The sequence below is a fragment of the Zalophus californianus genome, chromosome 1 (genome assembly GCF_009762305.2).
Source record: "Zalophus californianus isolate mZalCal1 chromosome 1, mZalCal1.pri.v2, whole genome shotgun sequence".
Classification (NCBI taxonomy): domain Eukaryota; kingdom Metazoa; phylum Chordata; class Mammalia; order Carnivora; family Otariidae; genus Zalophus; species Zalophus californianus.
This window is the reverse complement of record NC_045595.1, coordinates 152,137,537-152,153,574: the sequence shown is the minus strand read 5'-3', so window position 1 is coordinate 152,153,574 and position 16,038 is coordinate 152,137,537. Positions and strand designations below refer to the sequence as shown.

General features: G+C 39.2%; 1 protein-coding gene across 3 annotated transcripts in view; it reads right to left on the bottom strand.

The window, feature by feature from the left end:
* Window positions 1–1,375: 1,375 nt before the first annotated feature.
* Window positions 1,376–16,038, bottom strand: part of CD80 (CD80 molecule) — a 38,254-nt gene continuing 23,591 nt past the window's right edge. For all 3 annotated transcript variants that reach the window (XM_027582185.2, XM_027582186.2, XM_035726039.1), the window contains exons 7-10: window positions 11,091–11,372; window positions 5,620–5,721; window positions 4,284–4,396; window positions 1,376–2,443 (exon numbers count right to left, since the gene is read on the bottom strand). In XM_027582185.2, coding sequence (XP_027437986.1) covers window positions 4,299–4,396; window positions 5,620–5,721; window positions 11,091–11,372 — 482 coding nt within the window. In that variant the 3' untranslated portion in view covers window positions 1,376–2,443; window positions 4,284–4,298. The remainder of the gene's footprint in view (window positions 2,444–4,283; window positions 4,397–5,619; window positions 5,722–11,090; window positions 11,373–16,038) is intronic.

Sequence of the window (16,038 nt, the reverse complement as noted above, 5' to 3'; positions counted from 1 at the left end):
GAAGTTACTTAGAATAGATACACAGTCTCTACACTCCAGGAGCTTGCTCCTTAAGAAGGACTCTGCAATCCTGCAGATTTTAACTTTTACTAAAGGGGGGTGGGTGGAATGAACTGTGTTAAGTGTACTAAGGGGGAAGAACTGCTAGTGCTTTGTTTTGGTGTTAGATCTCTGTTTTTAGTTCCTGCTCTGAAAGTAACTGTTTTCAGGAGCTGGTTTTATGTAGCCGAGTGATACAGTGGCTGAAAGCATGGGCTCTGGAGACAGATCGCTGGCTTAGCATCCCAGCCATGTGGCTTTGCTGCCATGTGACCTATAGCAAAGCCATTTTTACTTCAGGTCTCAGTTTTCCCCTCTGTCAAATGAAATAGTATCTACCTCAGAATGGGTATTAAGTGAAATGATGCATGTGGAGCATAGCACGATGCCCTGGAGCACAGGGGATGAGAGATAGAAGAACAGATATTAGTAATTATAAGGATAGAAGAACCTCTGCACAAGTATATTATTAACATGATTTACATGTTATCACCACACTCCATAAAGCATGTTTTTCTTAATTATCCCATTCATAAACTGCTGACAAGTTGGCAGTCAATCTGTTTATTATTTTATTCACATCCACATAATAGATTAAATTCTCCAACTAGAAATTAGAAAACTAGATGGTTGGTTTTAAAAATAATTTTATTCACATCACAAAAATATCAGAAGTACAACTCTTTGAAAAAATAGTACTAACACATTTATCAAATGTAATAAGTAATGTAATATAATTTAAGTATAAATAAGCTGTCTCTTAGGTGTGTACTATTTTCTGACTTGAGGTCTCCTTTTGATGTCTAAGGATGATTAATCTTAACTAAATGCGGCAATTCCCTTTTTTTTTTTGTTCTTTGCTTTAAGTTCGTGTCGGTTTCCTACTTTTATTTCCTTCAGCGATTTTGTTCTGAGAGCAACCATTTAAAAGTGTACTTCTGCTCCTTAGACTATGTAGCATAATCTGGTCCCTTTATAGCTACCAAAATTAAATGTTTTAGACCCAGCCACATGTGAGAAACTTGGTCAACTTGCTGTCCAACGTCAAATTTTCAAATGAGAATGTCTGATTGCTCCCGCTTAAGTCAGGTCCACCTCCTGATCCGTTGAGTTGTGGAAGACAACTTCAGAGAAAGAGGAGTCATGAGCAAGTAACAGGAACAGCAGTTGGCCACCTTTTCAATTCTCTGCTGGTGTCAGAGGATCAGAAATACCAAGGAGGGGGCGCCTGGGTGGCTCGGTTGGGCGACTGCCTTTGGCTCGGGTCATGATCCTGGAGTCCCGGGATCGAGTCCCACATCGGGCTCCCTGCTCAGCAGGGAGTCTGCTTCTCCCTCTGACCCTCTTCCCTCCTGTGCTCTCTATCTCTCATTCTCTCTCTCTCAAATAAATAAATCAAATCTTTAAAAAAATTAAAAAATAAAGTAGCCTTTAAAAAAAAAAAAAAAAGAAATACCAAGGAGGAAAAGCCACTTTAGGGATCTAAGGAAGGCCTATGGAATGCTGTTTTCATTACCTCGATAGATTTCTAAGGACAGCTTACTGTTTAGTAATACACCATAAAAACCTATCTCATTTTAAATGAGAACCTTCTCATATTTTATAAATGAGGTTAAACTAGCATAAAGCCATTTAAGGAGATTATTAGTCCAATATGAACCAGTAGGATATGATTCTTTAAACCCACCTATCCCTCTCCATCCTGACTATTGCTTTGAGGTGTATAAGTCATTCATCTTACATGTCACAGGATATCAGTTTTGGATAGATCTACTTTCTCCAGAACCTGATGGAGAAGTGGGAGAGCAACAGAAGAGAGCACAATGAAAAATGAAATACTGGCTAACACCACTAATGTTTCCATCGTCCTCACATCGGTATACATACCAGCATACTACCAACACATGAACATCAGATTGCTTTTTATAACAACACAAAATCCTCCAGCGTTGCATCATATCAAGTCTCAAGAGTTGACCTGACATTGGACAAATTCTTTTTCCAGAAGCATTTTGACTGGTGTGTGTGTGTATATATATACACACACACACCAGTTAATAGCACAGAGCCAGGCTAATGGAAAAGAGCACCAGAGACAGGAAATCTGAGTTCTGGCTCAGGCCTCTATCATTCAGGTCACCCCCCTGGGCCTTGATGTCCTTGTCATTAATGAGACAAGTGTTTTCAAATGTCTCTTCCACGCCTGAACAATTCTTTGTTTCTAAATTCTTTGACCAAGGTTACCAGAGCTACTTATGTCCCCACCATATTCCTCTGGTCACTTTTTGCAGGGCCACTGAAATGAAGAGGCTCCTAGAGAACAGATACTTGAAGTGCAAGGTGGGATAATCCTGGCCATCCGAGGAAATTCAAAGAAGAGGTCAATCTAAGTTGGAGGTGGGACCTGAGAAAACAAAAAATTAAATGAATACTTCAAACGCTAAATTCTCAAAGGGGGAAACCATTTTAAAACTTTATATTTTTTATCACAAAGGTGCTCCCAAGTTGAGGTGACATTTGTAGATATTAATCTTGATGGCCAAAGAATATAAAGGGAAGTCCAAATTATGGGATAATTTAGGATAAGTCTGACAATTTTTATTACATGAAATATCAGGCAAATATTAAGCACCAGCTATCATCAAACAACCAAACATTAGTGATCAAGGTAATATTCTACCTATGAGGCAAACAGAGGTATCAGGCATGGTTGTTCTCAATAAGCCTACAACTCAGTAAAGAATATAAGACATGCACGTGAGAATAAACGCAGGATGGAATGTGATGTGCTGGAGATTGCACCGCTCCAGCAGCTCAAAGGCAGAGTTGCTTGAACTGGACAAGATGGCCACGTAGGAGACTGGACTCCTGGCTTCAGTATGACATACCAGCTGGCTGAGCAGAAGACTGTTAACAAGGAAAGTCAAGGAAGTTCTAGGTAATCACAGAACTGAGGGGGACATCCTGGAAAGGGCATCCTGAAGAAGTTGAAAACAGGAAACAGAGAATGCTGTGGGGAAATGTGCATAGGCTGCTATGATGAAAGGAACCTGAGCTTTCATACCCGGTTTGAGTCCTGCTCTGCTCCTTGCCTGCCTGACCCAAGGCAAATCACAGCCTCTGGGAGGGAGCCTCGGGTTTCTCTCCTATAAAATGGAGATAAAGATCTTGTTCACAGAGATTTTTATAAGACTAAATGAAATAATAAAATAATGCTTTTGTAAAACATAACCTATTACATTAAGTCTCAGGTGTTATATTTCATTTCCTTTTTTTTTTTTTAAGATAACTCTGCAGACTCTCATTTCTTATGCTTTCTCACCCTAACTTCATAAGTCAAAAAGGACTGTTTATGGAGGCTATAAACCGCCCTGGACCTGGTATCAGTCTCTTGGATTCCAATGTTTCTCTCAACATGAAAAGGCCTGGGTAGTTTGGGATAACACAAAATTGATGTAAGTTAATAGTGTGACAAAAAACCTGCTGCTGTGTTAGGCTTTCTTAACAGAAAAAAACATTCCAGATCCCAGATATTAATTTTCCCATTGTATGTTGAATTAGACCATATCTAAAGTCTTGGACTCCATTTGTTGACATCTAGTGTATTCACATGAAGCTTCTGGAAAACTACTATGTGGAGAACAGTTCAAAGAACTGAGAATGTTTATACTGAAGAGATCAATTGAAATGTGGAAAGTTAGAAGTCTTAAAACTTTTCCTATAGGCATTGGGGGTCTTTTCTGAGTTTTTGAGTGGGAAAATGACATGGAGAAATGATTCTTTATAAAATTTGGCTGTTACTGGGTTAGTAGGATGACTCTGTTAGAGGCAGAGAGACCAATGAGGACGTTACTGAGGTGGTACAGAGTGACCAGTTAGGGACCCTAATCTGCATCCATCAGTAGTGAGGAATACAGGCAAAAAGGAATGATCAGAATAAGCAGCTGGGCCAGGAATATTACTTCAAGATGAACTTAAGGTATTTTACAGATAATGAAAGACAGTTGACTGACAAGACAGGGTGACATTTCAACACAGCAGAATGGCACAGCAAAGAAAGGGGTAACAATAAGCAAGTCATGTGGGGAGAGAGATTCCAACCATCTGTTTAGAGTAACCTGAATTAGGTTTTTGAGAAGGTGAGGTAGGGTTTAAATCTGGTACTGAGAGGAAGAAAACATTGTGCCTTGGGATCCATATATCTCATATATTCCACCCTGGTAGAGAAGAGCTAGAGGAGCTACCTCTAGATGTTCTGCTCATACGGATGCTTGGGCAGATCCTATGTTGATAGGAGTGATCTTTTCCATGTCCATGCCCTCCTCATTCCTCTTTCTCCTACATCTTGCAGCAAGTCCTTGAAGACAAGCACAAACAATAAAGATTTAGATAGGTGAGTTTCCCCTAAATTGTGCCCAAATATTTCAGGAAGCCTTCACTGGCTAAGAACTAGATTAGTGGTTCTTAAACCAGGGAGATTTCCCAGCACCCCCCACCGCCACCCTGCTCTGGGACATTTGTAATGTAATAGAGACATTTTTGGTTGTCACAACTGGGGCAGGCACGCTATTGGCATATAGTGAGTAGAGCCTAAAGATGCTGCTAAATATACTACAATGCACTGAATGAACCCTAAAACAAAGAATTATCTGGCCCTAAATGTCAGTAGTGTTAATAAGAGATCCTCAACTAGAGGGGTAAGGCTGGGCAGTCTGTATCAAAAACATCCTTGAGCCCACCAGACTTCTTCACCCTATCTGTGGGTTGAGTTGTTGGTTGCAGAGTCTTAGTGACTTCCCTGTGCTTTGACAGTTTTTGTGCTGAAGTTTGGGAAAATCATCAGATGTTGGTCTTCCAATTTTCTTTGCTCAATATACATGATTTCTACTCCAAGAAAGGTTGGTGCTCCTTCATGGTGACTATGGCCTCAGCTCTGGCCTAGCAGTTCCTCTTCATTTAATTACAGAGTTGGAGGGTAGCATATGTATAAGGCCAAAAATTTGAACTCCTAGGGAAAAACGTCCTAGATATCTCTTCTTTCCTCAACCACTCCTTATCTTTCAACCAAAAATGTATTCAAAGCAATTGAGAATTGGCAAAAATCACCTGTGGCCATGTAATTTCTCAGTGTCATTAGTGCATCTTACCCTCCTTTAAGAATTCTTGACCCCAAATCTTGTCCTTCTGACTTTCCTCCACTTGAAAATCAAAGATTAGAATATCACTTTGCATCAGAAATATTTTCAAATTAGTTATCAAGCCTCAGTGTCTCCAAGAAAACCCAAAGGGGAAAAAATAAATGGACTAAACTAGAATGTGTCTTAAGGGCACTAATTCCTCATGTTTGTAACTCCAGTGCCTAGTAGAGAACCGGACACAGAGTAGGTGTCCAAGAAATGTCTGTCCAGTGAATGAATAGAACTTGGTGGGACAAATAAAGAATACACTAAGGTTTCCATAAAACGAGAAGAGGCTATAACCTAGGCTAAAACCTTGGAAGGTTGCTGACACATACTGATAGAGTTTGGGCTTCCAGGAATTGAGGTCAGAATGATAGTATGATAGTATGATAGTACTTACTGTAGGCTGAGCAGATTCCTTTAATGACAGTGATCACAAAAATCCCACTTACTACTACGATGACCCAGAGCAGGAATGAATTATCAGGAGGGGGTGGCTCAACTGTGGAGGGAAAAGAATAGTGTCAGCTCTAATGTGTTTCCAGCTGCAGGATTCTATACCTGTTATATCAATACAACTGTAGAGAGTATTTTTCACTTCTTTCTCTGCTCAGCTCTCCACTAAGTAGCTGCTAGCATTTTTCTTGAATAATTCTTTGATCAGACACGTATTTGTGGGCAACTAATATCCAGATGTCAGGTATCAAATGTGAAAAAGAAATTTTGAACTTTTGCATTTACTGAATTAAGTTGGCATAAAAAAGATTCTAAGGAGATACTTTAAAAGTATTCTTGTCTTGGGGTGCCTGGGTGGTTCAGTCAGTTAAGTAGCCAGCTCTTGGTTTTGGCTCAGGTCGTGATCTTGGAGACCTGGAATTGGGCCCCACATGGGGCTCTGCACTCAGTGGGGAGTCTGCTTGAGGATTCTCCCTCTCTCCCCCTCTGCCCCTCCCCCAGCTCATGCACACACTCTCTGTTTCTAAAATAAAAATAATAAATAAATCTTTAAAAAAATAAAGTGTTCTTGTCTTTATATCTCATTTTTATAGCTGATATTTCTATGTATTACTAAAAATTAGTTGACATCATGTTCTAGATATACCTTAGTTTTCTCTTTCTAGACCTGTCATGCCTTTTCCCTTTCTCTCATCCACACCCAAGGTTTAAAATACCATCTGATTTCTAAATCTGTATATCATATTTCTGATCTCATTTTTTTCCTTACAGCACATTTTATTTAAAATGCAAATTTTATTTACAGATTGATTTACTTTAAATATTGCACAGGCATTGTCACAAAAAAAATTACTGGGTTGTTTGTTTATTTTTAAATTCTAGTTAGTTGACATACAGTTCAACATTGGTTTCAGGAGTAGAGTTCAGTGGTTCATCATTTACATAAAACACCCAGTACTCATCATAACAAACGCCTTCCTTAATACCCATCACCCATCTAGCCCACCCCCCACCCACTTCCGTCCATCAACTCTTAGTTCCCTATAGTTAAGTCTCTCATGATTTGTTTTCCTCTCTCTCTCTTTTCCCCCTCCCATATGTTCATCCATTTTGTTCCTTAGATTCCACATGAGTGAAATCATACGGTATTTGTCTTTCTCTGACTTATTTCGCTTGGCATAATACATTCTAGCTCCGTCCACGTCATTGCAAATGGCAAGATTTCATTCATTTTGATGGCTGAGTAGTATTCTACTATATATACATATGTGGACACCACATCTTCTTTATTCACTTATCAGTGGATGGCATTTGGGCTGTTTCCATAGTTTTGCTATTGTTGATAATGTTGCTATAAACATCGGGATGCATGTACTCCTTAGAATGTGTATTTTTGTATCCTTTGGGTAAATACCTAGCAGTGCAATTGCTAGATCATAGGGTAATTCTATTTTTAGCTTTCTGAGGACCCTCCATACTGTTCTCCAGAGTGGCTACACCAGTTTGCATTCCCACCAACAGTGCAAGAGGGTTCCCCTTTCTTTGCATCCTCACCAACACCTGTTGTCCTCCTGTGTTTCTGAACTCCAGATTTGAATTTCCAAGTGCCGACTACATGGCTGGATGCCAGAATTTCCACCTGATTTAAACTGAACTCACTATAATCTTTCCAAAGCCTATCTTCCAACCATATTCTCCCATTTCAGTGAAGAGCAACGCCATAGTTACCCAAATAAGAATGAAGCCTTATTTTTGTGCTCACTTCCCAGTAGGTTCCCATGGACTTCCTATTCTGTATTCAGGATACCTCTGCAGTTGGTTCCTTTTCCCAAAATCTCATGCAACAACTGCCTTAGTTCGGGTTTTTCTTCCCTCCCACCTAGTTGTCTCCATACTGGTCCCTTTGCCTCTGGTTTCCAAGGCTCTAATAATTCCTACATATTCTTCCACAGTGATTATTCTAAAATGCACATCTGACTTTAGTGAACCTACCACTTAGAGACTAGGGAAAGTTGGGTTTTGTTTTATTTTGTTTTTCTTTTCCTCTAAAACACCGGATTGCATGAAGTTGAGTGATTACCAGAATTGGCCTCTACAGACCAGAATGACAGGGAGGCTCTTGCTCTTATCCTGGGAATCTAAAAGTTCCACAGGTTCTGACTTACTCCTGACTTCCTCTCAGAGGCCACTCCTCACTCATCCTCAAGCCTCACTCAGCCTAGAAAGAGGATGTATGTTTGAGAAAAAGAAGGAGGAACTAGTAGCAGCAAACCGGCTCTGTCATGATGCCAAGTAGGAATCTAGTAATGCACCACCAGAATCCGAATTACAGAGTCAAGTGTGGACATCGGCACATACAGCTTGTGAGCTACACCATGAGTGGGACTCCCTGACTTACCTCCTTCCACACACATATGTGCCTTCCAGTATATCAAGGGTTAACCAATTTGGCAGGCCCAGGCTAAAAGAATCATGGACCCAATCTGTTTAATTAATAAATTGGGGGATTTTTTTAGAGTGGGTATTTACATAAAGCTTTATATAAATATATTTTTAAAAGACTTTATTGATTTATTTGAGAGAGAGAGAGAGAGTGTATGTGTGAGTAGGGGGAGGGGCAGAGGCAGAGGGAGAGAGAATCTTAAGCAGGCTCCACACTCAGCATGGAGCCCAACGTGGGGCTCGGCCTCTCAACCCTGAGATCATGACCTGAACTGAAATCAAGAGTCAAACGCTTAACTGACCGAGCCACCCAGATGCCCCTATATAAATATTTTTATGTAAATACATTTATATAAAGCTTTACATAAATATTTTTACATAAAATAAATTATAAAAATATTTATGTAAAGCTTTGCTCACATTGACTTGTAACATTTTTAGGAACTGTACACCTAATTTTTGTTTGTTTATGTAGCCAGCCCTTGACCACCCACAAATGCATTATTTGCTTTAGACTCTAAATGATGCCTGCAGTTCAGGGGCACCTCGTTGGCTCAGGCAGTTAAGCGTCTGACTCTTGATTTCAGTGCAGGTCAGGATATCAGGGTCGTGAGATCTGAGATCAAGCCCTGTGTAGTGCTCCGTGCTGGGTGTAGAGCCTGTCTTAGATTCTCTCTTTCTCTCCCTCTGCCCCTCCTCGCCCTTAAAAAAAATGGGGGGGAAAAAGATGCCTGCAGTTCAGTTAATAGATTTGAAGTATTTATACACTAAAGCTCTCTGACAATCAAGACAACACTAGTACTTAGGAAGATGCTTGGTATCTGATAACTACTTTAATAAAGATTGAATGAACAAAGAAATGAATAAACCCATACACTTAATCATCTTTCCATTAATTGTTGTAAATGTAGGGCAAAGAGCTAGTATTTTTCATTAGACCAAAAAGGTATACTCTTCATCCTTAGCAGGAGGGAAGAATTGAGAGAAGGCATATCAGGGAAAAGATTAAAGCTGGACAGTCTAAATCATCTTTAAATAAGAGCTCCCTCCTTTTATTTGAATGGGCTACATTCTGTTTCCTGTAAGTTAGCAAACTACAGTACACAGACCAAACCTGGCCTACTGCCTTTTTAAAATTTTGCTGGAACACAGCCATATCCTTCATTTATGTCTTGTTTATGGCAGCTTCTAGGTTATAACAGCAAAACTGAGTGTTGCCAATGATCATCTGACCTACAAAAACTAAAATATTTACTCCCTGGCCCTTTTCTGAAAGTATTTGCCAATTCCTGTCCTAAAATATCATATACACTCATATTCCAAATATAATGTCCAAAATAAGATGATTGAAGCTGCTATTACTGTTTTGTGTGCTAATCCCTACCTTAGTCACAATAAATTAATAAACTATATAACTCAAACCTCATTTTTATAAAATCTTTAGAACACATAAAAGATGACTGAAAGAAATGAATTTGGACTATTAATAAAATCATGTCAAAATTTTGTTTGTATTTGAACTAATATTCCCAGGAAATTTTCTCTCATTACCTACTGAAGAAAATAATGAACAAGTGTACTTCAAGATGGAAAGATCTAGAGTAAATCATTCACTAGAATGAGCTACTAGACCATCTAAAATATCTCCTCTACTACAAGTAAAGATCAGAGGAAGACATGCTATACATTCTATCTTATACTATATATCCATGTGCCACTATATATCAAATTCATAGTATTGTTTATTACTATGCAGCCACAAAATGTGCCATTAAGAGTGGGCCTGGGCAGGGGGAGAGAGAGCTGATGGTCTTCCATACAATCAGCCATACAAGTTAGACACTTATTTTAAGTATCTGAGTTCTGTAATAACCCATTATGGGTTTAACATGCATAAATTTATAGAAGCTCAACTTATTCCATTTTACATTTTCAAATGATTTCATGTCTTGGGGACAGAAAATTCTGTAAGTTTATGAGCTGAAGGGTAAAGTATTTGAAGGTCATGGTATTTGGGCAAAAATGACCTCTATTTTCAGGCATTGTCCTCAAGTAGTTTGTCATTTACCTTCTTTACCAGACTTAGTTGTGAATGAACCAGTAGTTCTTAAAAGGCACATTCACCCACAAAAGGCAATGATTTGATACCATGGGACAATGGGAAGGAGGTGCCCAAAAAAGAAAGTACCAAAGCCCCAAGTGCAAGTCCAAAGAAGGACAAATTTTAGTGCTTTCAATATCAACAATATTGTTACAGTAACTTCCTAGGATGACTACTTGAGGGAGAGCACTTATTTGGATGTCTCAATTTTAGAAAATTTCTTAAAGAAAATAAAATTGGGGCGCCTGGGGGTGGCTCAGTCGTTAAGCGTCTGCCTTCAGCTCAGGTCATGATCCCAGGGTCCTGGGATCGAGCCCCGCATCAGGCTCCCTGCTCCGTGGGAAGCCTGCTTCTCCCTCTCCCACTCCCCCTGCTTGTGTTCCTGCTCTCGCTGTGTCTCTCTCTGTCAAATAAATAAATAAAAATCTTTAAAAAAAAAAGAAAGAAAATAAAATTAGTCTAGTAACATGCTCACACCTTGTACAGTGATCTTAACAAGTCATAATATCACTTCATTATCATTTGTGGGTATAAAAATACAAGAAATGCTATCAAAGTCAATATACACGATTCTAAAATGGATCTGGCTGAGTTTTCTTTTTTTTTTTATAAATTTTTTTTAAAGATTTATTTATTTATTTTGAGAGAGTGAGAGAGAGAAAGAGAGAGCGTGCACATGAGAGGGGGGAGGGCCAGAGGGAGAAGCAGACTCCCTGCTGAGCAGGGAGCACGATGCGGGACTCGATCCCAGGACTCCAGGATCATGACCTGAGCCGAAGGCAGCCGCTTAACCAACTGAGCCACCCAGGCGCCCTGAGTTTTCTTTTTTAGATTTTACACAGTAGAAACTCCCCCAGAACAATGTTACTTACATTTTTGCCAGTTGAAGATCTGTGATACTGCTAAGTCTCCATACTTGACAAGACACACAAAGCTATGGTTGTTTGTTATATTGAAATCCAGTTCACTGCTGATAGTGTAGAGCTCAGTTTCAGGATCTTGGGAAACTGTTGTGTTGATGGCATTTAATTCTTCTTCATTTTCTAACCAGGAGAGGTGAGGCTTTGGAAAACCTCCAGAGGTTGAACACATTATCCTTTTGATGTTACGGGATGGATTTCCAAGGTCAGTTATACTAGGGACAGGGAAGTCAGCTGAAGAAAGAACAAAGATATAAGTACATATCATTATGTATTGGTGCGGTGGGGGTGTGTGAGGTTTTTTTTTAATAAATTAGCTTTAATAAGAATAATAAAATGAGATATAATTTGCAACTTCTCATAAATTATTGTTATGTATAATCCAAAGATCAACTTTGGTTTGAATTGGGTATGTCAATTCTTCATTACTTTTTTTTTAAAGATTTTTATTTATTTAAGTAAACTCTACACCCAATGTGGGGCTCGAACTCATGGCCCTGAGATCAGGAGCCACATGCTCTTCCAACTGAGCCAGCCAGGCACCCCAATTCTTCATCACTTTTGATGGAGGTAGGAGGATACTTATAGAAAGAAGTAGATCTATGTGAATAAATACTGACATAGTATTTTGCATTTGTAAGAGATGAAGGGAAAAATAATAGACAACATTTACTGAGCTCTTAATGTTTGTTAGGTCTTAGACATTACCTCATTTCATCTTTACAACAACCCTACGAGGCAGGTGTATGTCAAGAAAGGTCAAATATCAGCCATTTCATTTGACTTAACCTAATACTATTTCCATTTTATAAATAATCAAATTGAGGTCGAGAGAAATCATGAGTAAGTGGCAAAACTGGGATGTGAATTCAAGTTTTTCTGATACCAGAAGCTTCTCTTTCCTTCTCTTCTCTTCCCTTGCCTGCTTTTTTTCCCCTTTCCTTTCCTGCCTTTCTTTTCTTGCCTTTCTTCCTAATATTTGAGGTATACAAAGTGGCTCTCTTATTTATCTATTTATGAGTTAATACTATAAAAAACACCTGTGAAACCACCATCAAACTTGAGAGCCAGCACACTGACTGTAATAACTTATGTAAATCTACTTGTATGGTCTCACCTTTGTTGTCTCCCCATTTCCCAAACTTGAGATAACCACTACTCTAAATTTTCTTTAGAAAATTCTTTAGAAAATTCCCTTACTGAATTTTCAAAAGTAGTCTTTAATAAGATAAGCCTCTGTCCAAATTGTACAATATTGAAACTGTAATCTCAACCACTCTACTTTACCGACTCCCTTGCTATTCTGATATGCATCACAAGGACACAGGGGCCTTCCTAGCATTCCTCCAAGATACTTGAGGCATTCCTGCATTTGTATAGTTGACCCCCAATAAGATACTAAAGTATATACAAAGCAAAGCATAGTGAAATGACTGCAGAGAACACAGGACAAAGCTCTCTAACTCACATTCTCCCTTTGTCTTAGGCCTAAAGAAATGTATACTTCTCAGCCTGAGTGTGGGAAACCAAGCCCCGCATACTTCATCCCATACAGTTAGATTTCTTTTCACAATTCAGAGTTCCACAGAGAGACATAGTATAGCGTAATGGTCATCAACAGCGGGTTGCTGTGTTGTTGTTTTTTTTTTAAAGAGTTTATTTAGAAAGCATCATAGTGTAAACAAATTGTACCACTTGGATTTTCTTTTAATACAAAATGTATAATGTAAAGCTGAAGCCACTCATGAGGATTGTGATTCTCTAGAAAGTTGGGGTTTTTTAAAAGAACATTTGGGAACCATACATACGTAATTAATAAAGATTTCCTTTAAGGAACAGGCTGGCCAAGATCCAACAGCAGGTTTTGAAACCAGGTTTGCCTTTTAGCCCTGGGGCCAATTACTTCACCACTTTCAGTTTTAGTTGGCTCATCTCTAAGATGGGGATAATAATACCGGCATTTCAGGGTTCTAAGAATTAAATGACGTCATTAATATAAATCATGAAGCACAGGGCCTGACACATAGCATATCAGTTAATAAATACATGGAGTTATGTGGGTCTTAAATTTGTACTCTCTTGGATGAGCTCCCTCATTTAAATCAAGCTGCCCAGTGAAAACTTCCAAAACCACCCAGTAGCGCCGTGAATAATAAGAGAAAGGGGAAGTTATGACAAGTGATTATAACTGCCAGGAAAAGGAAAAACTTGCATTTGGTAGGAGGTGAAGTCATCTTTTCTGCATCAACCCTGTTTCTAAATTAAGTTTGACATTTTCCTGAGCCATTTTTAGTTGACATTTCCTACTCCTGCAATTTATCTTATAAGATCAAAAAATTATAATGGTAGCTGACATCAAGAATATTCCCTTTGTAGGGCGCCTGGCTGGCTCAGTCAGTGGAGCATGCCACTCTTGATCTCAGGGTTGTGAGTTCGAGGCCCACAAAATAAAATCTTAAACAACAACAACAACAACGAATATTCCCTTTGTTTCTTACAACATCAATGTTATGTGTTATAACCTGGAATAACAAATCCAAGTAACCCATATCCTAAATTATGATTCATGTTCATTTCTGTGCTCTGCTTTTCTGAGAGATACTTAACCACAAGAATATTGAAAATATTCTGTATATTAGAAACCATCTTTGCAAGGTCTGGCTAGCCTTAGCACAGCCTCAGCTGTCTTCTATCCCTTCAGTGAGGTGATCCATCTCAAATAACAGCACCTAAAGCCTTGCAAGACTGTGAACCATCAAAAAATTATTCCTTTGGGATAATAACTGGGTGGCTTAGTTGTTAGGCATCTGCCTTCGGCTCGGGTCATAATCCCGGGGTCCTGGGATCGAGCCCCACATCGGGCTCCCTGCTCAGCGGGGGAAGCCTGCTTCTCCCTCTCCCACTCCCCCTGCTTGTGTTCCCTCTCTCGCTGTGTCTCTCTCTGTCAAATAAATAAATAAATAAATAACCTTAAAACAATTATTCCTTTGTATCTCGTTTTAATGCATTAACCCACATTTTCACCATTCTGAATGGGTAGGGTAAAAATATCTTATTAGGAAAGGAAGAGGTGCACACGTGTTAGAAAGGTAAACATCCGTTACCCTAGTTAATCTGTTAACTAGTACAGCTAGTTCCCCAAATGCTGGTTAATGGAGAGGCTTTTAGATATTGTAATGCCGATATTATACCATTTTGCAATCTTAGGCAAATGTAGAGAGACCAACTTGTTCAGTGCCAAACCTGAGAAAGTCTCAGGTGTCTGAGGAAACCTCTTAAGTCCCGGGCAAAATGGGACAGCTAGTCATCCTAGTCAAATAAGTGATTTAATGTCTTGTTTCTCAAACCGTGGTCCTCAGCAGCTGTACATTTGGGAATCACCTGGTGATCTCTTAGTTCCAAATCGAAGATCCAACCCCACACCTACTGAATCTGAATCTGCATTTTAACAAGATCCTATAGTGATTCATAGGAACCCTAATATAAGAGAAGCACTGTTGTAACTGATGCAAATGGAAAAATAAGAATTGATTGGTTCTGAGTCAAATGAAAATTTTCCCTTTTTGTCTTCACTCATCTGACTTTGGTGCCCTGCCCCTCCGGGCCCTTCTGAGACCCCCAGCACTCTTGTGTTGCCTTTTGAGCTGTCCCTGGTCTGCTGCTGTGGTCTCCTACTAGGTCTTGCCGTTCCTGAAATTCTGCCTCTTCTCCTCTTGGGTTTTATTCTTTATCTTCCTATCAAAATGTATATAGTCCTGCATCTACTTCCCTTCGGGCATTCTGTGACAGGACTGACTATATCTAACGTAATTAACTACTACAGGCTAATATGTTTGTGGTGCCACCTCCCCCAGGTAACACATTTTCATTTTTAACAGAGATCTTGTAGGGGGAACAATGCTGAAACTGGCAGGAGAAGCAATAATGGTGGGAATTCTAGGAATCAGTGCAGGTCAGAACTTCGGAGAAGGTGGACCTGGTAGAACCCCTAAAATCACACCACCATATAATCATTGCTCTCTCCATGAGTAGGGAATACACAAAGAGGGAGGTTTAAGGTAATCCCATGTAACTGGCTTATCTCCTAAGCTTTAGGTGTGATTTGGATGCTGAAGTGGAAGATTCAACATAGCTGGAGAACAGAGCAGGAAAGAATAGTGAAGAATTCACCAAGGATCCACTTACATTATCTGTTACCAAGGTGAATGATGATCTCTTATTAAGTAATAGGTTCAGTTTCCACTAAAGGCCCAAGTGTCCAGGAAGAAATAGAAACATGGCTGAATTTCAGGTATGGGGGAAAGGTCAAGGGCTATCATTTCTCAGCAAGGGGCTCAGGCTATATTAGTATCTTCTAGTACTATCACCTGTGATAAATTCCTACCTTCCTACCCAAGAAATGCTTGCCTTCACAGTAGATGTAGAAGTAGAGCTTTGATTTATGAATTAATTTTCTTCCCTGTTACATAAATTATGCATCCAGTCCTCTAATGTCTAACTTTGTAGGAATACCCATTAGATGAGAGCTTCAAATATAATAATAAATATAAATCGTACAATAGCCATAGTAATAGGCATTCAAATATTACTCGAAAAATATCTCTGCCTGCATTGTTCTTATACCTTTCAATATACTTTCACAAGAATATATTACTGGATCAAGGGCAGTTAATAGTTCAGCTACATCAAATCAAGTGAGTCCCCTTATGACTCAGAAGGCATTTTAGGTCATTCTAGTGCCTCAGGATGACTGTCATAAATCTGGATTGTCAAAATGCAAGAAATGCACACTAATAGATATTTCCAGGATGTCTTGAGAAGTCAATTAGGGCTTGTAAAACCACAGACTTACTTAACCCTAAATGAAGATACATCCCTCTTCGGTAAAATTTTCAACTAA